Source organism: Gopherus flavomarginatus, chromosome 9 (assembly GCF_025201925.1).
Source record: "Gopherus flavomarginatus isolate rGopFla2 chromosome 9, rGopFla2.mat.asm, whole genome shotgun sequence".
Classification (NCBI taxonomy): domain Eukaryota; kingdom Metazoa; phylum Chordata; order Testudines; family Testudinidae; genus Gopherus; species Gopherus flavomarginatus.
In genome coordinates this window covers 54045507-54068378 of record NC_066625.1, presented here as the reverse complement: position 1 = coordinate 54068378, position 22872 = coordinate 54045507, and the positions used below count along the sequence as shown (strand labels likewise).

At 49.6% G+C, this 22872-nt stretch overlaps 2 protein-coding genes across 7 annotated transcripts in view; one reads left to right on the top strand and one right to left on the bottom strand.

Annotated features, from left to right (window-relative positions):
- Nucleotides 1-4789, top strand: part of FAM219B (family with sequence similarity 219 member B) — a 20164-nt gene extending 15375 nt beyond the window's left edge. For 3 of the 5 annotated variants that reach the window (XM_050966851.1, XM_050966850.1, XM_050966848.1), the window contains one exon: nt 919-1528. In XM_050966851.1, the coding sequence (XP_050822808.1) occupies nt 919-1077 (159 nt within the window). In that variant the 3' untranslated portion in view covers nt 1078-1528. Of the gene's footprint in view, nt 1-918; nt 1633-3655 lie in introns of those variants that run through there. The other 2 variants (XM_050966847.1, XM_050966849.1) reach the window with 2 other exon arrangements.
- MPI (mannose phosphate isomerase) lies at nt 1664-22872 on the bottom strand. 2 transcript variants are annotated; one of them, XM_050966815.1, is made up of 8 exons: nt 22554-22640; nt 19553-19680; nt 18632-18832; nt 16550-16691; nt 15499-15681; nt 12032-12205; nt 9719-9927; nt 1664-1735 (listed from the first exon to the last, which is right to left on the bottom strand). In XM_050966815.1, exons 1-8 carry the CDS (start codon nt 22567-22569, stop codon nt 1730-1732), a joined length of 1059 nt encoding a protein of 352 aa, XP_050822772.1. In that variant the 5' UTR covers nt 22570-22640; the 3' UTR covers nt 1664-1729. The 2 variants fall into 2 exon arrangements, with proteins under 2 accessions (XP_050822772.1, XP_050822771.1); XM_050966814.1 differs by lacking the exon at nt 1664-1735 and adding an exon at nt 4791-8118 and having other exon boundaries at nt 22554-22872.

The following is a 22872-nucleotide window of genomic DNA, read 5'->3' as shown; positions in this document are numbered from 1 at the left end:
AAGTCCAGAGTGTTTTGTTTTATTGTATCTCACACCCCTGTATGATTCACATGGATCCATTCTCATTCTGCCCCACCCCTAATGATCCCCTTTGTCCAGTTGCCATGTACTTGATGGCAAAGAGTTCAGTATGTGGAGTGTAATTTACTTTACTCCTTAAAGCTGTTTGTGGACTTCACTGAGCTTGGACAGTTAACTAGACTGGCTAGTTTCAAATTTCCCATTCTCCTGCCATAGCATAATGCTGTTCTGGTGTCCAACGCTGCAAGGGGATGCTTAATTCTCCTTCCTCAACCCCAAAACAAATCAACCACAGTTTTATTTGATACTGCTAAAAATTCCTATCCCTTTCCTATTCGTGTATGTAAGCCCTGTCTCTTTCCAGACCCTGAAGCAGTTTGTCCCAGGTTTAACTTTGTAAAGGACTTTGAGTGGCAACCCTAACACTGATCTGTGTAATGTTCATCAGTGTCTGCAGTCCAAGAATTAAAGCTCTTTCCTCCAGTGTGCACCTTCTCTGCTCAGCTGGTGTTGCTTCCTCTGTGGAAAGCTGCTGGCTGGGAGCTGGGGATCAGGGGCAATGCAGGACACTTGGGACTCTTTGAGTTTAAATCAGTATTTTTTTTTTTTTTTTGCTAAGACTTGATCTTAGTTTTAAAAGTTCCTTTCAGTTTAGATCAACCCTCTCAGCCCTCTAACCAGACCACCTTGATTGCTTGGCTCCTGAGGGGGTGTGCGTGTAATAAAAATGCAAGTGAAATTAACTTGAACACTACAACCCCAACCAGGAGAGGGTATGATAGACATCACATAGTACAGGGAACATCTTTTCATTGGAGGTGGAACAGTGGAGGGCTTTAGTGTTCCCAACTGACTGACATGCTTCAGGAGTTCTTATCTCTTCTGTTGCCCACTCAGCAGGTGAACCAGGATCTAAGCCGTCAGCTTCTGCAGGACGGGTACCACCTAGATGAGATCCCGGACGATGAGGACCTAGATCTCATTCCCCCAAAACCTGTTTCCTCGTCACCTTGTCCCTGTTGCTTCGGGGAGTCTCTCTCCTGCACAATCCAGTAGGCACTGCTCAACCGGGGCTGCACACTACAAGTCAAGGGCCAGCACTTTCTACTGTGTTTCTTAGTACATTAGTATGCCTGATAGAGGCAACTACATTCAGCATTGAACACTGGCAGAAACTGAAATGGGCTCAATGACTGAAGAACTGGATGCTGCCACTGCTGCAGTTATTGGCACCTGCTCAAGTTGAGCAGCAACAGTTGATTATCCCAAAGCTACTTTTTGTTACATATAGTGATATAATATATAGCTATTATGTGTAGCTGTTCAGGTTGCCTGAATGTGGAAAGATGCTTCATGCTGGCTGTGGGAGGAGGGAGAAGAGAGAACATGTGCGTACTCTCACTCTTAAAGGAGAACTCCAAAGCTGTTTGTAAAGGGGAACAGCAAAGGTCTCAAGTCAGTAACCTAACAAGCTGGAGAAATGCAAATGAAGGCACTTGAGTCTGCAAACAGTCATTCCTTTTCCTCATGTGCCATGGCTGGGGTTCGGGATCTGGTGCTGCCTTGGGTGGTTGCCATGTCCTTACAGACTCTGAACTCAGGATGTAGCAGGTAAGCAGAGAAGAAAGGAACTTCTATTCCACCAATGTTGAAACAAGCTACTTGAAAGGCTCTTCAATACTCTGATCCAGTCTGCTCACACGTTTTGTTAATCCTGTGGGATTTCAAATGATTTGCTTTCATTCTTTGGGGTTCATCTCATTAACTGGTTGTTTTTATTCAGTGACTAAAGCATTGACTGTCCTTTATTTTTTAAAAAACCCACCACCACCACCACAACAAAACCTTTGTCATGGAGCTTTCAAGGTGGTTAGAGATCCTGGATGGTACCATTACTGCCGCAGCACTACAGTTTCTGAATGTATCTCATAAGCAACTTCAGGCCCTGGCCTTTAATCCCCACTTCTGTAGAGGTGACCTAACAAACTATCTGCATTTATTTATTTATTTTCTTTGGTGTATTCACCAGTCCTGGCTTGAAGTCTGCAGGGCCCCTGTGGGACAGAGAGTTGAGGTAGGGCAGCTGAGATGGAATTCCTCTGGGAAACAGCAGAGGTTAATGAAGGAGGAGGGCTGCCTGATAAGTGTCTAGTTAGATTAATGGATGTAATGGCATCTATAATTGCTCTGGGTTTGCTTTGAACTAAATCTATACATAGTGATCAAAACCAAAGCTTGCTGCTCCTTTTGAGTACCAGGGCAGGCACCATGAAGTGACTGGGTGTGGTGATGAGGGTCAAGGCAGGTGTGGGCAGGGTCTTTAGCAGACAGCCTCTCAAATAAAGCAGCTCAAGATTGCCATGTTGCCTACTGAGAGCACTCTACATTCCATGCATCTGATGTGATTAATCAGGTGACTGGCTTCTAGTTGTCTGACTGGACCAGTGGCACACCATCTTATATAGAAACCCCGCTAACATCTCTTGTAGGATATGTCAATTTCTGTTTATTAGTGGGTTTTAGGGGCTTCTGACTAGGTCATAGTTGTTTTACTCTTGGTTTACTCTGCCATGGAAGGTCTGAACTTAGGAGTGAGAAGTTTTAGTGTGAATTTGGCTGATAACTTTTAAGTTACAAAAATACAAAATCAGGACAGAGTCTTGTGCTGCTCTCACTCATGCTGTCGACTATGAATCTCTGCATCATGGCATACAGTCAGGATTGCTTCCTGTCATGTTTTGTGGTTTTTTTTGTTTTTTGTTGAGCCAATCCCAAATATGGTGGGCTGTGGAAACAGTCCTGAAATATATCCATTGTGCTGATGTGATCTCCTAAAGCATTATGATACAATGAACTAACTTCCTCTAAAAGGACAAAATTCATAAAGATGGATTTGGTCTTTACCCTAAAAATGAAGGAAGTTTCTTTAAAAAAAAAAAAAAACCACCTGCATCAAAGTAGCTTGAGGATTCTGAGCCTCCTCCCACAATGCTCAGCGTTAGTTTAAATTCCATTGTTAATTCTTTGCCCTCCAGAACAGGAATAGCAACCAAAACTGTGACTTCCCTGCCATTGACTTACTGTGCACACGAACAGTAATTCTTAGTAGTAGATTGTTTTATGTAGAGATGATGATGCTATGGAAGCACTTGAAGGGCTGTTTGGTTAATATTTAGATGTTACTTATTTTTTTCTGCTAGTCAGATGTTCACTGAGTGGCAGTGAGGCTTTGAGCTCTGGAGTGTAGTCTCTGTACCACGACTGTCCTAGCCCTGTCCTTTACACTGTCTTCATTAGTATTCAGCTGTGTGCAGTGATTGGGCATTCTTGTCCAGAATGTGGTGTCATGGCCAGAGGAGGGAGCAATTTCCAAGTTACTGTTGCCTTTTGGTCATTATGTATATCTTGGGGACTAAGCATAGTCTGACACTAATGCTGCAGCCTAGAGGAGATGCTGGCTTGGGTGCCAGAATGACTCCTGGATGTAACAGGGGTCTCAAGGACAGGATGTCTTGATGCTAAAATCTGGGATGGCACGTCACCAACTGTTGAGGCTCCTCTCTCTGCTGGCTGAAGCTGATTAAATTTATATATGAAGTGTGTTGAGTTCCCTCCCCTTGTGACCTTTTTTCAGCTGGATGGTCCCAGACCAGTGCACTTGAGGCCATTCTGTTGACATCTCCTTGAAGAGAGGGTTGTTCCGTAAGTACCTGTATGGGCTGGGCCTAGAAGTTGGCTGACTCTGGCTGCTTTCAGTGGCACTTTCCTGATCCCAACAGCTGAATAAATGAGCTTGGATTTCACGGCACCTTTAAAGCTGTGGGCCACACCAAGCGTGCTGCCTTACTTAGGGCTATATGTTGCATCCAAATCCATGTCTGGTGGACAGAAGTGAAAAGGTTATGGAGGGATTACTTCCCCACCAGCCCAGGTGCACTCACATTAGTAGTGGCCTGAAAGGTTTGGCTGCTTGGTTCTGTGCTTAACTTCCTACTTGCCTTTTACTTGTTAAAACAGGGAGTTGGAATATGATGCTGTACCTTTCCTGCTAAATCTCAGGGCCTTTGTTTCAGATCCTGTTGCTGTGGAAAATACTCCCCCAGTCAATTGCAGGGAGCTGTTTAGCTAAAAGTTAATCTCTGTTCTAGTCGAATGTTCTTTAATGGTGCTTGTTCAACTACCAAGACAATACAAGAGTGTTGTGGCTATGTAGGTTTTAGTCCAGAACCTCTAGGTTAAGTAGTGAGCAGATCATTGTGTGTGGGGGTTTGGGGCAAGGACAGAAGACAAGGGGGGGGGGTTGTCTCTGACATGAAGTTAAAAAGCTGCCTTAAATCAGTCTCGCTGTGATATGCAGAGGACAACCAGCTTCTAAAGAAATCTAACGTCTTAAGTATTGCTACAGGGAACTATGACAAAGTTTTATATATTCCTGGTCAAGGAAAGTTTTGTTTGTAATAAACTTGATCGTGTGTTACACAAGCGGTGTGTTTTGCTGTAGTTGGGAGCAATCACACACACTTCTTGGTGCAACTGAAAGAGTTGCTGGTTGACTTTTAGTAGAGAACTGGCAGAATTCAGCCAGGCTTAGGTCTCCTGGAAGCTATTTGTGACTGGCCTGAAGTACTACAAGCAAGGAGTGGGTGGGGGACTGCTCAGAGCTTTGATCCTGGGTGAGGGAATACCCTCCTCCCCCCAGGGGTCACAGGCACATTTTGGTTATCTTCCTAATACCCATTTTGAAATAAAGTGCAGACAGTGCCCAGGACTGTCTTCTGCAGTGACTCTTTATTTATTCCTCTTTGTTACAACATTCCAGTCCATGACTATACCTTAACTGTTGACATACCATGCTGCAAGGTTCTTTGTCACTGCTGTCCCAGCCGTACCACCCTGCTAAATGAATTTATAGCTCTTGGTAGAGCAGCATCTGGTGCACCAGTCAAACCAGCACAGCCAAGTGTGTGGGAAGAAAAGTCTCACTCATCACTGGTTCATAAACACAGGTTATATGCCTAAGGCTGGCTCCTCCTTGGGTTCAGTTCTTGCTGCAGCTTTCCTTCCCCACCCCTGCAGAGCCTATTTAACCCTTCGGGTTCCAGAATGAATCCAGTTAAGAGCTCAGGTTCATTGTACAACAAACACTGTGCTCCCCTCTCAACACAGGAATTGCCTAAAATATTACATCAAATTAGGAGTTTTTCTTTAAAGCCAAACAAAGGGATTATTCCACTGGAGTGGAGTTTTATGCTGTGTAATTCTGACTAAGTCCTGAGGAAGTACGTATCAGATTAATCTAGGTTCAGTGACAGATGAACCCCCCACTCCTCCCAGAACAAGGAACTGAAGAGGAACAGAGCCCTGGCTGAGTATCCATGATTAAAAGATTGAAATGAGCAACAGGCAGGTGAAAGAACAAGGATTAATTCCACCTGTGGAAGTGTCTTACCCTACAAGCCTGGCTGCTGCAGCCTATGTGTTCCCAGCAGATCATTCTGGGGTTGGAAAACTAAAGTGAATTCTTTAATACTGATGTTACTGTGCTGCTGCCTGACCTAGTCACCACACCAGGGGCAAAGACAGTTCAAGGGCTACACATTAGGACTGCCATTAAGATGTGAACAAATCAAGCCTCAACTACCCTTAACATTAGCACCACAAGTAGGTGCACATCTCTTGTCTTGTGGAATGTTGCAACCAGGTTGCTTCCCACCAAAAATGCCAGCAACTGTCATCTGCAAGCTTAAGCCAACTGCCCCTGTAGGGATGACCTCTCCTGTTAGACTATAACACAAAGTCAATATCTATAGCTGTAGGCACACTGAAATAGCGCCAGGCTTTGGTAGTGTCACAGTCTTGCTGGGACAAAGTAATGGGCTGTAGAAAGCCTGGCCCTGTATAACTGATAGCACTAGCCTGTGACTATGGGAGTCATGGGTAACCGAATGAAATCTAACGAGCAACCTGTTGGGTTCAGCAAACTGAACTAACCACCCTTCAAGCTTCCCCCTTCAGAAATAGGTCCAGGTCTCTAAACACAGTTCTAGTGCAGCAGAGCTAGTGGGGATTAGTCTGGCTGAGAGGAAGGGGGACAGCTAAGGATAATACTTTACTCATATAGCACATTCCAGCCAAGGAGCTCCAAGCACTTCAAACATTCATCCATGCAGCCTCAACACCCCTGTGAGGTAGATCACTTAGTCTCATTTTGCAGGGTATGGGATGGAGGTACAGAAGTTAAGTGACTTGCTGACAATCCCACAGCGAGGCAGAAGCAGGAATAAAACTCAGGAGCTCTGATGCTGACCATTGCTCTTAATTCCTAGCCCCTACAGCCTCTGCATCCAACTAGTCTGAGATGCCTGCTTCAGAGCAGGATAGACCCTTACCAGTGTACACAGTTCACCCCCTTCTGCTGTCTTGCTTTAAGGAATTTGCCTTGCTAGGGCAGAATTTGGAGGGGAGGAGTCTCCCAGCGCCCCCTCCTTTTGTTGTTATGAAGATAGGAAGTTTAAGCCCAAGGCAATTCTGTGGTCAGTGGCGGAGGAAGGCACGAATGAAGAGTCTGGCTGATCCAGCACAGCTCAGGATTGCACACACACCCCTTTCTCTAATTGCCAAAAACATATTTGGTCACTTCTGGCCCTCTACCTGCCTTACTCCACCCGACTCTCCTCCACACTCTACCCATAGAAGTGTCTAATTGGCACATACACACATTGGAATAACTATCATCCCCTTTGGACGAGCAGCTGCAGAGTGTCTAATACCTATCTCCAGACTAGGGCTTTAGGCCAAAGATCAGGGGGCTCAGTAAAGTGGGCATATGGGAGAGAGGGTTTGCTGGCTGAGGGGTTTACAGATGCACTTGCTGTTCATGAAAATGAGTCAATAACGCTAGCACGTGGCAGGCACAGAGGAGACTTGGACAAGCCAGAGATTCAATCCCAACTGTCAGCCTAGCTGCTGCAGGAAATGCTTTGGACAGATTGGGGTGAGAGCCACATGAGTTCTCCATTACACCTAGCACCTATTTCAAATACAACATGTCCCTAAGAGACGGCAAGATGATCAAGGCCACTTGAGATGGACCCTTTCAACGGAGTTCATTGGAGCATCTCTTCCCTGCACAGCACAGGGATCTGCTTATGGCTGGAGAACATCCTACTCCCATCTAATAGAGTAAGATGGCCCTCTGAGTCATGCTAAGTCTGCCTCCACTGCTAACCCTTCACAGGGCTTGAAACTGCATCACTAAGGATGGAAATTGACAAGCTAGGAGAAAAAGCACTGAGAGTTTCCTGCAACAACTGAACAATCTTATTCTATAGCTTCCCCCCAACAGCTAGGCACAGCATCCCTCGAGCAGGAACTCACCAGCGTTCCCTTGCAGTACTGTGCTTTCCAGTTGTGGTAGGAGTCCCTTTCGGAGCTATCTTACCACCATACAAATTCCAGCCATGTTCCCCCAGCTACAACTCCATGGGCCACTTGAGACCAAAAGGACCAGATGTCACAGTGCAGGTAATGCTCTGCTGGCACTACAGGATGCACTATGTTACAGAAACTCCTCACCTGCTACTCTCCGTATCCACTTGGAGCAGCTGCCTCTACAGTGTTACATAATGGGAGGGGGAAAGGTAATGGACTCTTCCCCCCAGCACTTCATTTAATGCTGGGAGCTGAAGAAAGGCAAGGCAGGGGATGGGAGTTGGAGTTGCTGCTTCTACAGATTGGGACCCTGCTGCTTTAGGTTTGGACACAGTGGTGTGTGGGCAAGTTTCAGGCTAACCCATCGTGTGCAAGTCTAGTTTGCACAGGCCAGTTTCTATCTATTCTAAGTGGAGTCACAGCAGGGTAGGTGCCAAGTGTCCCAGGCTAGAGGAGGCAGCAGGCTCGGAAGAGCAGCATTCCATCTAGGGAGGACAGGTGCAGGGAGACGCTCTCGTTGGCAGAGATGAAGAGCACTGAGCCCCGACGCAGGGTCATTTCAGAAATGGCAGCGGTGGAGGTGCCCACGGCCGTGCCTTGGATCACCAGCAGGATACTGGCAGAGTCGATGGCTGAGATGAGGTACAGCTTAATAGAGGAGGGAATCTGCAAAGGAAACATTTGCCATGGAAACAAAGTCTGGCTCAATTTCTATACAAGTTTTTGCCTCCTCAAGGACGCAGGAGGCACTTGCACTCGTATCTCAGACGACCCCTGGCACAGTGACTTATCTCTGGAGCCTGCCTCTGCTCACAGCAGCCCAAGCCCCATGAAACCTGGGAGATCACAGCATGACTCAGAGCGGCCAAGCTCCGGGTGTTGGAGTCAGTGTCTAGCTCCTTCAACACCACCCTGTTGAAAGTTGAACAGCCAACGATGGTGCAACAATGCCTGTGCGGCTGAGACAGCACCAGGAGAGGGAGGGAGACAAGTGAATGGTAGAACACAGCAGGAAGAGGGAAAACCCAATAGCAGTGCTGCCTTACATCTCCTCCCTCAACTGAGAACATGAGGCCTGGCTAAACACCCCCAGGTCTCAGCTCTGACACCATGCCGAGCACTGAGCAAAGAGAGATGCTTGCTTTGTTTAGCACATCCTAGCGCTGCTCAGACTGGGGCTTGGCTTCCCCCTCTGGCTGCAGCTTTCAGGCCCGGGCAGAAGAGCTGATAACATGTGACCCAGGGAAGAGGTGGGCATCTCTCTCCCAGCTCTGCATTCAAAGTGAAACGAAACGTGCCAACACCAGTCGCAGCAGCAGGACGGGGGAGGATGAAACGGAGCAGGACCCAGAGGCACAGAAAGCAAAGCTCACTGGAGGACATGGGACATTCTGGTTTCAGGGAGCAGGCTGGGCAGACACACTCCATCACCTGTCCCAGAGCCAGCTAGCTGAGGCCAGTGATACTCAGGAGCTGCAAGTGGCTCTTTCAGATGTCTCCTGGGGCTCTTTGCAGGGCTTGATATTAAAACACTGATTTAATTATTAGCCAGTCTAAATTAACAACCAATCAGGATGCTTTTCCTATGATATTAACCAATTAAGTTATCAACTTGCATTAAATTATTAACTTATTTGCTGTGAGAATAATCTCTCTCTCTCTCTGAAAAAAAACCAAAAACCCCAAATATTTCCCATCATACTGTTTAAATAGGACTATGGAGTATTATAGCCAGCTACTACTATGGCTCTTTTGGGTAATGTTGGTCACTAATGGGCCTGAATCACTGAGGTCTGAGTATCATTGCTCCCCTAATCCCATTACCTTATGAGCTCAGAGTCACAGTGTGGCTTGTCCCAGTTCAGCTGACCCCGTGATGCTACCTCTAGTACAGGTGGTGGGAGGGAAGGGGGATGCAGTGATCTCATTTCAGGTCACAGCACTGGGGGGGAAGGGGATAAGCGTCGGATATTATGGGGCAGCCCAACTGACATATGTGCTTTTTTCCCCTCCTTGACTGGGAAGTCTCATCCCTCCCACCTCACGTCACGGTGACATGGCCTTTGGCAAGGGAGGCTTAGGTTTAGCTCTAGTTCTTTGCAAAACCACTTACTGCTGCTCGTTGACAGGAATGGAGAAGTTGCTACAGAGAGCCAAAGGCAAGGATGCTGTCTCTGCTTGCTCCCATTGGAGGAAATGTCTGATGCTGCTACTAGGCTCCCTTTCCCCGTCCCCGTTAATCTGCTGATCCAGGGTCCCTACTCACCTCTATTTTCATGACAGTGAAGTCTGGCACAGGTGGGTCGTAGAGGTAGACACAAGGATCCAAGCGGCTCTGCGTGGGGGCAAAGACCTTGGAGCTGCTCGGTGCTGGGGTGTAGTTCAGCATTTCACACAGAGTGAGCACGTCAATGAATTTGGGCGTCAGGCCTGCTCGCACGGTGTTGTCGGAGCATGCCATGCATTCAATGCAGTCTGGGGAGCAAAGAGCTCAGCGTCAGTGCAAGAAGGTGGGACCCTCCCAATCAGAGAGCACCTCTGGGGAAGCCAGGTATCTGACCTCAGCTCCAGCAGGCTCCACACAGGAGGAAAAGCCTCCATCTCTTCACTAAGGGAAAGACTAGGGATGCTTGGCTCAGGGAAATGTGCCATCCCATCATGTCAGAGACACTGAGTAAGAGAAAAAACAATGAGGAGTCCTTGTGGCACCTTAGAGAGAGTAACATTTATTTGAGCATAAGCTTTTGTGGGCTAGAACCCACTTCATCAGATGCATGAAGTGAAAAATACAAAAGCAGGTATAAATGCATGAAAGGATGGGGTTTACTTTACTAAGTGTGAGGTCAGTCTAATAAAATAAATCAATTAACAGCAGCATACCAAGGGAGAAAAAATAACTTTTGAAGTGGTAAGAGTAGCCCATTAAATACAGTTGACAAGAAGGTGTGAGTAACAGTAGGGGGAAATCAGTATTGGGGAAATTAAGTTTCGGTTTTGTAATGACCCAACCACTTCCAGACTTTATTCAGGCCTAATCTCATGGTATCCAGTTTGCAAATTAATTCCAGTTCTGCAGCTTCACACTGGAATCTGTTTTTGAAGTATTTTTTTGTTGAAGAATTGCCACTTTTAGGTCTGTTGTTGAGTGACCAGAGAGATTGAACTGTTCTCCTACTGGTTTTTGAATGTTATGATACCAGATGTCAGATTTGTGTCCATTTATTCTTTTGCGTAGAGACTGTCCGGTTTGGTGAATGTACATGGCAGAGGGGCATTGCTGGCACATATCACATTGGTAGATGTGCAGGTGAACAAGCCCGATGGTGTGGCTGATGTGGTAGGTCCTATGATGGTGTCCCTTGAATAGCTATGTGGACAGAGTTGGCACTGGGGTTTGTAGCAGGGTTTGGTTACTGAGTTGGTGTTTTTGTCGTGTGGTGAGTGGTTGCTGATGAGGTTGGGGGGCTGTCTGTAGGTGAGGACTGGCCAGCAACTACACACCACACAACAAAAACACCAACCCAGGAACCAAACCTTGCTACAAACCCCGGTGCCAACTCTGTCCACATATCTATTCACACAAATCTGACATCAGGAATCATAACATTCAAAACCCAGCAGGAGAACACTTCAGTCTCTCTGGTCACTCAGTAACAGACCTAAAAGTGGCAGTTCTTCAACAAAAAAGCTTCAAAAACAGACTCCAATGTGAAGCTAAAGAGCTGGAATTAATTTGCAAACTGGGTAACATCAAATTAGGCCTGAATAAAGACTGGGAGTGGTTGGGTTATTACAAAACCTAAACTTAATTTCCCCAATACTAATTCCCCCCTACTGTTACTCACACCTTCTTGTCAACTGTCTGTAATGGGCCACTCTCTTACCACTTCAAAAGTTATTTTTCCTCCCTTGGTATCCTACTGTTAACTGATTTATCTCATTAGATTGACCTCACACTTGGTAAAGCAACCCCATCCTTTCCTGTATTTATACCTGCTCCTGTACTTTCCACTTCATGCACCTGATGCAGTGGGTTCTAGCCCACGAAAGCTTATGCCCAAATAAATTTGTTAGTCTCTAAGATGTCACAAGGACTCCTCGTTGTTTTTGCTGATACAGACTAACACGGCTAACACTTCCTCCCCACAAACAGCTGCTGTCAACACCAGGCTGGGCACATACAGGGTAAAGGAGCAGGTGGCAATCTTAAGCCTGAAACACTTCCCTCCACAATGCATCAATACGAGCGGCGGCCTTTCATTCCATCCTCCATGGAGACACTTAGTGGCGACCACCTCAGGAAAGCCAACAAGCCACCTAGTTTGGTATCCTGCAATGGCCAAGGCAGGGTGCTTTAGATAAGGTGTAACTTAGAGATCAACCTAAGTCATGGATCATGATGATTGGCAGTGGCAGTTTTACCGTAGCCAGGGTTACAAAGTGCCGAACCCATTATGGGAGTCAATATCCACCAATTAGGGGAACCACAAATGCTATTATTCAGAACAGTCTCAATGGTATTGGCTTAGCAGAGGAACACAGCCACCGCCCCACCTGCCCAGCCGCCACTCAATCTCACCTCCATAGAGGTAGGCATGAGGCTCGTTGGCTCCCAAGAACATAGACTCCCCTGGCTGCAGCATCACCAGGTTCAGGAAGTAAATGGCAAAGCAGCCGATGTCTCCCGGGAACTGTGAATGCAGCTGCAGCAGCAGCTTCCCGCTGCTCCCCGAGGTGTCCTTTCCCGCAGCAACTGTGGGATACAAGAGCAAAGGCAGGTTAGCAGCAGCCCCACAACTTAGTCCCTTCGGCGAGAGCCACTGCTTTGCTTACAGCCCTCCAGTGGGGTCAGCCCACTGTTGCCAGCCCAGGGGTCAGGTGCCAGTGGCTTTGAGGTTCCCCCAAACCCTCCTCATCAGGAGGCCAGAGCAGGCCTAGGCAGTTCTAGCTGCGCATCCCAGTCCCTCTAGATCCCCAGAGATGGGACGAGCAACGACAGGTGGCCAATGAGGGATCCAACCTGCCTGGGTGTGGTTACGAGTCTGGCCTCACTAACCACATGAGCCTCACCCAGATCTATCCACTTCAGAGATGCAGGGTCTAATGTTCCCAGGCTCTGCTCTAGGGGAGGGATGGATGGGCTGGCGGGTTTTTCCCATGCCACTGCCTGGGGACAGCAGGATCATACAGTCGGAGTATAAGGCCAGAAGGAACTGATCACCTAGCCTGACCTCCGGTAGATCACAGGCCACCCACCCCACCCTGTCTCACTAAACCCAACAATCGATGGCAGTGGGGAGAGACTGCCAGTGGCCTGTTCTCTCCCACAGGGGCATTTCCTGGATAGAAGAAATGCTTACTCCCCACTTCCCCAGACACAAACCCTGCCAGCTACGATACATCACCCACCTGGACCCATCTCTTCACTCCACTTCCAAAACCCTCCGCCCACATGCCCATTCCACACACACGCCACCCTCACCTTTCTCCCTGCCTTACGCCCAGCTCTCCCCCGGCACTCTCCTCAGCATCCAGTGGGTCCATCCTTTCCTTCCCATGTCCCAGTCCTCCCAGGGAAGGAGAGGAGGAAGGTGGGCTTCCAGGGACAGATACTCATCTCCATGTCCCACCCCCCATTTTCCACTTCAGCCCCTCCCTCCTCTTCCAGTGGGGAGTAGGTTAGCACACGCATTCTCCCCCACCCAAGAATGGCTGTTTGAGGGGTGTGTGGTGGGGTATCCTTTTGGAGCTGATCCTCCTCCTTCCCCCTTCCTGCTGGAGCTGAGGCTGGAGTAGCCTCACTTGACCTGAAACGCCTTCATTAGAAAGGAGGCCTCTTTGGCTTCGCTCATGCTTCCCTTCCATTGGAATAAAAGGGCTCCTTTGTATTTCCGCTCTGGGAGCCTCCCCGAAAGAGCCCCAGCAACCCGGAGGAAAGAGACTGATGAAGATCTGGCATAAGCTTGGGGGCCAACTCATGCCAAGGCCCAGGCCTCATTGCACACTGACAAATGCAGAGCTGGAAACGAGTCTGACTCCCCTGTGGGTTACGACAGTTAAAACAGATACTAGAGTTCTAAGAATGAGGTTGGTGTTTAGATTGTATGAAATGCTTGTAGGCTGCTGCCTGCATTAATCCTACTTGTAGTATCTGTACCCCCAGTATAAGGTAATGGGCAAGTGTAAAAAAATCCAGTCAGGAGAGATGCATCACCAAGTGTGAAGTGCTAGTTTACCACAAGAAGTGTCATCTCTCCCCAGCCTGGCCTCTAGACACCAGACAAGCCACTGTGCAACATCAGTCAACAAAAGATTTTGTTGATTGCTCTCCCTATGCCAGTGAAGAGGGGACGTGCCCAAGCCCTCATCCCATCACAGCTTCAAACCTGGGGGAAGAGCACAAAAATCCCTGCCGAGGAGGAATCATCACTATGCTGCCTGGAATTCAGAGAGGGCAATATTTCTTAGCATAAGCAAGCTATGCTTGGCTTGGGTTAGCCCTAGAGGGTATATAGAGCTTGCATATGACCGCACGCATGTGTTACCATTTGAAACCTAAAACTGTAACTTGTGTGTGTATGTGTGTGTACCTGCGTGTGTGTGTGTGTTTACCTGCTTTAACCTTGTAAATAACTCATTTCTTTTCCCTAGTTAATAAATCTTTGGTTAGTTTATCACAGGATGGCTATAAGCATTGCCTCTGGTAAGAGATTTAAGGCACAATTGACCTGGGACAAATGACTGGTCCTTTAGGACGGGGAGTAACCTGGATACTGTTGGGAATTTTGGCATAAGGCAAGCTTGCAAGATAAACCAGAGTGCCACGGGGGACTGTCTGAGACTCCATGTTAAGGCTGTTCTAGGGCTTTATGAGTTCACACTTGTGAGGTGGTTGGTGAAATCTAGGTATAGAACTCACAGCTAATTCAGGATTTGTGCCCTGCTTCTTGACAGTCTGCCTTCACTCCCGGTCGTGGGCCATGCCAGACAGACTGACGCTCCTCTCCTACCGCTTGTCGGGCGAACACTCGCTGGGTTGGTTCAAGGAGCAGATCAGCCTTGACGGGAAAGACCATGCTGGGATATAACAAGCTCCAGCCAAGAGTGCTCAGCGCTTTGCCCTGCTGGTGCAGGGAGGGCAGGAGGCATAATCCTCTCCATGCTTGTTACTCTTTGGTATAAATACACATGTGCCCTCCAGGCTCACATGGCTGCTCCACTCAGTTTATTTTTACTGGATAAACTATACCCAGGGCGGGATCTGAAGCCCCTGGCTTTGTCCCCAGGCCATAACGTTAATCGTGTTCAGTGCTGAACTCACAGATGCCTTTCCAGGTGGTATCACTCCAGGGAAGCTTACACGGTGCCTGTTCAAATACAGAGGGAGGGGCTGAACTGCAGCCACTTCAGGCGTGCAAACACCAGCAAAGCTTTCCAGGGCAGGGAGTGAAGAGGTGTCAGACCCAGCTAAAAAAATCACAGGGCGGAGCGTAGTTACCCAAGACCGATAGCAACCAGGACGGCAGGGCTACACATGCTTCTCACAAGTGACTTAGGATCTTTAACGCCCCCAAGCAATCAGGGACCACACCCTGCATGGTGCGCTCAGCTGATCCACCCCCTCAGGGGTTGTATGGTGGGGAAAATGGTCAGGCTTGGGGGCTCTGTCTCATAGAACTCCTGTTCCAAGTGGCCTGTCCCTTTAAAGGCCAGGCGCTGGCCAGCCCTGTTCAGGCCACAGTTAGCTGCCTCCCAGCCTTGAGGGCAGGACACTGGAGGTCAGGTGGCAGCCTGGTAAGCACCCGGGCCTCCCAAAGGGGCAGAGAATTGAGTTTAGTGAAGGAAGGACACCAGGAAAGTGGCCCAGGAGTCAGCACTTTGGGTCTCTGTACTCGGGGATAAAGGGAGCCCAGAAGGCGGGCTGAGGAGGAGTTCATGTGAGGTGAAAGAACTTTGTTTGGACCTTTGTTACCTCCAGAAGGGGACTGAACTCAGAGTGACCCAACCAGAGGGGCTCTCCACGTCGCAGACAGATGCAGAACAAACCTTCCTGGGAAATCCTCTTCACCAGCATATTCAGCTGGTCCACAAAGACCTTCTTTTCGCTCTTCATCATCCTGGTGAAGCAGACCCGCAGCGCAGCAGACACGCCTCGGGGGTCATTGCACACACTGCGCTCCAGCTGCTCCGCTGCCACGTTGCCAATCAGCGCCCGGAACTCAGGGACCTCTGCAAAGAGCAGACACCTGTCAGGAGCCTGGGCTGGGTACGATAGCAGGGGCAAACCCACCCACTCAGCTACCCCACAGGGATGGGCTGCTAACACCATGCCCCCTTCTACAAAGCATTTGGCTTATGGTCACGGAGCATGGCAGCGGCAGAGCAGGCCATAGAAGCCAGGCGCCCCTGCCCCATCACTGCACTCCCTGGGCCCAGCTTTGCACTCTGGTGCACACTTAGGCATTTCAGTCTCTGTTTTAGGCACCTGCAGAATGGATCAAGTAACTGCCAACACGAAGGTGCTAGCCCCAGGTCCTGTCCGGCTTAGTGTCTCTGAGCTCTCCGCTGAGCCTTTCCCAAGTGATGTTCTGCATTACGAAGCTAGGGCAGCAAATGAGCTGCTCATTACATCTGGCAGAGGGCAGCTTCCCCTGGGGGCGAGGGGCTCAGCAATGGAGCAGCCCCCATATTCATGACTGGTCAGAGTGATCAGGCCCCTGCAGGCAGCCCCAGCGAGAGGGGAGTGCAAGCCTAGGGCTCCTCACAGCCTGGAGCTCGGCTTCTGGGACCACTGCACCAGGCCTTATGTGTTGGCATTTCTCCTTCCTGCAGGGCTCTGCTTGGAGCGACACCGCCAGGGACTGGAGGATGATATATATGCCCAGCCCAGCTGCAGGGATACATTGAAGGGGATCTTATTAACCCTTACAAGTGACCAGCCTCCAGCTGCCCCGGCCCCACACCATCAGACCCTTCCTCTTTCCTCCTACTTGGATGTTGTCACTCAAGCCGGCAGCCCCACACTTGGGATCTCTTTAGCCCCCCAGTCCTGCCCTGCCCAGCACATCCCCAGCCAGCAGCGCCACCTGGTGCTTACCCTGGAGAAAAGCCACAATTTCCTCCACGGGCCGGAAGCCGCACATGCCCTGGAAGGGGGTCAGTGCAATGGCCATCTCTGGCTTGTGATTGGCATCTGGATAGTGCTCGGGAAACTGGGCATGAAGCTTCCCTGCCAGCTCCTAGAGAGGGGAGACGAGGACAAAAAGTCAGAGTCCGAGTGATCTCTCCTCAACAGCCAGGTCCCTCGACGCCAGCTCACGTGCTGGCAGGCTACATCCCGGGAAAGAGATCCCACCCGGCAGTGGGTACGCCAGCAAATGGATTCAATGAGGAGAGTCAGTCCTGCCCAAGGGGTCAGAGTGACTCACCCCTGTTGGAATTCTCACTCCCTGGGCTCCCTCACTGCACCATCCTCCTGGCTTCCCAGAGAGGGGCTACGGCTAGCTACGGGCTAGGCATCAGCCCGAATGCCCAACTAGCTAAACATCTCCCCCCATCTACCTCCCTTCTCTGCCCACTGCTGCGGCCCCCACGAGGGCACTTCAGCATAGCGACTGCACATTTAAAAACACAGGACACTGAGGAAATGTAAGCGCAGCCAGCAGACACGGCAACACTGCAGCACCAGGGAGATATGGGATACAAGCACATGGTAGCAAGGGCTGGGCTTATGTCCCCTGGGTTTATTCCACTGTGCACGTCCTACCAGGCTGAACAGAGGGGTCTCAGCAGTAGGCAGTGGCACTTGCTGCTGAGCTGAGGGCTTCCTATCAAATGATTCTTTCTGCATTTCTAATTTAAAGCTGCTTTTTGGTATCAGATGGGAATCAGTTGCTGAGATCAGAGCATTTAACACCCCTCAGTGAGAGCTCCAGCCCCATGCTCTATCCAAGACGAGCACAGTAGTTCTCCTGTGCTTCATTCAGTTATTTCCTCCCCAAGAAATGGGTGTAGAACAAACATCTGAGGGCTGAGCCTTATGATGCAAAAAGGAACGTTTCATTGCCCTAATGCCCTCTTCTTGTTATGGAGCAATAAAACAGCTCCTCAACCGAGCAATCAGACCTGGCCACAACACCCAGTGGCTGATTCAAGCCCAACATTTAGGTTTTGTACAAAGAGCTTTTAACAAAAGTTTATGACCAACAGAACTGTTGCCGTAGGTTTAAAGCCCCTCGCACACAACATGCATTGGCTGATTTGCATTAAGCTATTACAATTCATAGTCGTACAAAGCAGCAGTGTACATAGGGTCGCTGCCAGAGCCAGATCATGCTTACTGCGCTACATGCAAGACCGACACTAACTGCTCAGGTGGCCTGACTGGGCTGGTTGTAACAGGCAAAAGCTCAAAGAAGACTGATGCTGAAGTAGACACCTAGGCCTTACATTATACCTGAATGGGCGCTATTTCAACTGCAGCCTGTTGTGTAGACTCTAGACAGGGCAGAGGACAATAATGTTCCCATTATTTTTATTTCTGTGCACAGCGCTGTGCATGTCCCCATACTGAGGGAGGCAACTGGGGAGAAGCAGTGAAAGTGTTTTACTGAATGACCTGTTCTAACATAGAGCTACTCTGCCATGTGCTCCATGCTCGGTCACAGCCATTGAGATCACTGGGGTCAAAATACAATATGATCTGATGGCAACATGGCAGGGCCCCTTCTCAAGACCTAGAGGCCGTGCCGTGTTCTTCCCCTCCGGCCACCCAAGCATGTTTGTGGCACTCATCCGGGTGAGACACAAGGTGCGTCTCATCTCAGGGGGGTAGGATGAGTGCAAATTAAATGAGGTTTTGTTTTTGTATCTGCACTGGCTTTGGAGCAAGGTCTGTCTTTAGCTATGCTCTGGCAGGTACTTAGCAGCCTCTGGGCATGCAGTGCAACAGCCAGGTGCTGGCAGCATCTGCAACCATTCCAGAACTCAATGGGTAGGGACCATGGCAACCATTCCAGAACTCAGTGGGTAGGGGACTATGAACGCGGTGCACTCCTGAGTGTCATGCCACAAGAGTAGGCCTGACTCAGCAGCACAACTTACATCAGTGACATCTGCAGAGAAGCTGCCTACAAGGACCCAGCAGTGCACTCAGAGGGGGTTCAGAACAGCTTCTTACCTTGTTGGGATGGGCCTGGATGGACAGGGCTGTGTTAACTGACAGCACTTTGAACAGGAAAGGCAACTGGCCCTGGAAGGTCTCCTTGACCTTGGATCCCAGGCATCCAGGATTATCTGCTATCCATTGTCCTAAGGTCTTCTGGGGAATTCGATTATCCAGAATAATAGCGTCGCCTCTAGGGTGGGTTCCCATCCAGAGCTGGAACAGACATTTGTGGGGTGGAAAAAAGGGGACAGGACAAAGCCATTAGCATCTCCAGCATGGCTCTCAACAGGCTTAAAAGATAGGCCAAATAGGCAGGTTCAAGGAGAGGGGGAAAGGAGGTAGGGTTGTCTGTACTTGAGTTCTCGGCTCTCGCTTCCTGCTACAGTTCAGATTAAATATCAGCATCCCCCTTAGCTTCTAAGCATGTCTCTCCCATCCACCCACCTATAATTATTTCCTAATCTCCCAGCTAGGTCAAAGTATACAGAGGTCTGATCTGCCAGGCTTGATCTTGATCTTCTCCTCAGTACCTTTTGAAACACAAGAATTGCCATAGCGGTGCAGACCACTGCTCAATCCAGATATGCAATGCTTCAAACGAAGCCCAAGTCCCCCATCCCCACCCATCCCTTCGCAGATTCTGTCAGCCATTGCACTGCAGTGAAGTGAAAGGAAAAAAGATTCAAATTCCTGCCTGACCCCAGCTGGTGATCTGCTTATGCCCTGAAGCATGAGCATCAAGAGCATACTTGCCATTGACACTGTAGATGCTATTCATGCGCGTAATAGCTTCAGTGTTCCAAAGGAAGACGCCAACTTTTGGCCTCAGTCATGAGGGTGGAGATAGGAGAGGGAAAGTGCCTGACTCTAGGTTTGCCCACAGCAAAACCTGTGCCACAGAAGACTGGCAGACGGAGGGAGGTGGGGGCTTACCTCAGCATATGGCTTGTCTGGATCAATCTGTGCCAGTGGATCACTGCTAGCCAGCAGCTTGGCCACTTCGCTGTCCAGGCCGATCTTCCCCCAGGCATATTTCTGCACAACGCAGGAGAGGGGAAACACTAAGTGAACACACAAAAACAAAAGGTTACCCAAGGACATAACAGGCAAAAATCACCAGCTCACAAAATGGCCTGACAATGCCAACTCCCGGCCACTCGGCTCCCCCTGCTAAAATTCCTGCCCATACTTTGACACCTCCCCTCCCCCCCCCGCACTTGCCTCCACTGCTGCAACCTTCTTTCCTCTGGGAACCTACCCCCTCCAAAATGTTGCTGCTAAGATAAATGCACCATCCCATTCCCATTCCTCTTTCAGCACCTCCATCAAATTCAAGCTCATCATCTCTAGGTCTGTGCATAACTTATCCTGACCCCTAACTGCCCTCTGTATCCTTCTCCCATGCTCATCCTTGTGCTTCCTCCTATGCTCTTCCTCACACTCAGAACAGTCTTCCTCTTCCATACACCCAACCACGTGCCCCTCCTGAAAACTCACTTCTTCCATTAAGACTTTTAAACAACATCCACCAGAGAAAATGATGGATTATCAGAATTAGTTGTATTACAGTAGCCCCTAGGCGCATTGTCATATGTCTGAATGGTCCTGCGTCTCTAATTTAGAGCACACAATTTTTGGAGCAGTGATGATGCGTTTTGCACATCATCGAGCACATGCTAATGGCATGGTTCTACAGCTCCTCCAAGTCAGATCATAAGACCACAAGAACATCCGTACTGATCCATCTAGCCCAGTATCCTGTCTTCCAAAAGCGGCCAGTAGCAGATGCTTTAGAGAGAATGAATGAACAGAACAGTTATACAGAGCAATCACCCACTGTCACTCAGTACCAGCTTCTGGCAGTCAGAGGTTTAGGGATGCCAGAGCATGGGGTTGCATCCCTGCCCATCTTGGCTAATAACTATTGGTGGACCAATCCTCCACAAACTTATCTAATTCTTTTTTTAACCCAGTTATACTTTTGGCCTTCATAACATCCCTTGGCATCGAGTTCTACAAGGTGACTGTGTGTTGTGTGAAGGAGTTTCCCTCTGTTTGTTTTAAACCTGCTGCCTATTAATTTTACTGGATGACCTCTGGTTTGTGGTAAATAACTCTTCCCTATTCATTTTCTCCACACCATTCATGATTTTAGAGCCTTAGTTACCTCACTACCCTCCAGTCCAAGCCTACATGCTCTGGTCTTGCACCACACAGTCCAGTTCCACACATGTTCACTACCTAAAGTCCAGTATGTTTCACTACAAGACAATTTCAGTTTAGAACAACAAATGATAGTGAAAAATCTGTGCCCCAGCGTAAGACATTCAACTACTCCAAGAGCCTCCAGCTCCAAAACTGGCCAAACTTCTTCCCCAATGTGGTTTAAAGTTTCACTGGCTAAATACTGCATCCTCACACCCCAGATCTGCCCCCTGCTCATCTTTGAGTCATGCCTGCTGAGCCAGACAAAAATGTGTGTTTACTGTCATTGGCACAGCCCATACAGCTATAGGAAAGTGAGCTGGCTTCCACTCCACCTCATGCACCATATGTTGCTGATGGCAGAATCTTTAATCTTCAGGGTCCTAAGCAGACTTTGCAGGCTTGGCTGAACCTGCATTCTTGGACTTATCAAGTGCTCACGCAGGACATGGCATCCCAGTTAGGCCTTGGAAACTCTACTTGCCAGTGCTAAGCAGGAAATTTTCCCTAACAAGTGGAAAGGGACAAGGAAGAGGAGGGTGGAGTAAGCAAAGCCATTGATTCCTGGAGAACTTAAGCTTTCATCAAATAAACAAACAAACAAACAAACACTTCTTTAACCCTCATATGCTACAATGATGGGGAACACATGAGAGCCTGGATAGACAAAGAGGGTGGGAGCGACAGGGACTTAGACACACTGATCGTCATGGCACCTAGAAAATTGCAGGAACGGCCCTATGATCCACAAAGCTGTTGGGCCACTAGGCTCCTATACAATCAGTGGAGGTAGGTGCCTTAGAATGCGATCCACAAAAGCCGGCATGCTAGGCGAGGAGCCGCCTACAACTATCAATGGGAGATGCTGGCAAGAAATGATGTGAACAGGCATCTCCCACCCGTCAGAGCTATGAGCACTGAGATATGGGATATTCTGATATACCCCATATATATATTTTGTGGGGCTGCCTCAGTCTCACCTGTTCAAGCTGTTCCACTGTAGATAAATAATTAAAGAGTGATTGGAGCAGGGGGCCTGAACCCAGGACCTCCCACCTTCCAGGGGGGTGCCTGAACCAGCAAGCTACAGTTTGTCTCTTGCTTGGCAGTTTTGCGGCTGGCACAGGTGTGGGCAAGGACCATTATACCGATTTTCCACACACAAACGGAAGTATTGAGATGCTGGGCCAACACCACATGTGGAAATCAGCAGCACTCAGGAACAGAACCCAAGAGCATCTCAGGAATAGAATCCAAGAGACCCCTAGCCCCTGCCCACAAACCAACAGACCCCACTCCCTTTCCAGAGACAGGCATGTAACCCAGGAGTCCCTCTACCTTCCCTTCCCACTCACCAAGAGAATCCAGGAGTCCTGCCTCTCAGCCCATCAATAAACCTTCCATGCGAGACCCAGGAATAGAACCCAGGCGTCCTGCCCCGGCCCCGCCCCCACAGAACCCAGGGCGGTCCTGCCCCAGCCCCAGGGACGCCTGGCTGTGCCGCGAGGAGCAGGCTGTGCTGGCGGATTCCCTGCCGGAGCAGGAGGTGCCATGTGCCTCGCTCTGCGGGGAGCCGGCCGCTGCCCCCAGACACTGCCGCGAGGAAAGCGCATCCCCGGGACGGGGGCCGGTTCTAGCCCAGCTCCCCCTGCAGCCCCTTCCCCACCGCCATGGGACCCGCCCTCCCGGCATCCCCGCCGGAGCCGGCTCGGCCCTGGCCGCCGCTCACCTCTCAGCTCCGCCATGGCTCCGCCTGGTGCCCGCTTCCCCAGCCTGCACCGCCCGGCCGGCCGAGCGAGGGGGGATCCGGGATGGAGCGGCGGGCACGCCCCCTCCCAGCCCGGGCACGCTGGGAGAGGTAGTTCCCGGCCTGAAGCCCGGCAGCGCCGGACGGAGGATGGGGTGGAGCCCGGTGTCGTCGGCTCACGCGGCCCCCCAGTCAGGGTTCGAGTTGGGGGCGTGGCGCCAGGACTATTGTTCATTCAGCGAGCGCAGGGTCCGCATGAGTATGTGGGGGGAACACCCTGCCCTGTGCATGCAGGTTCCTA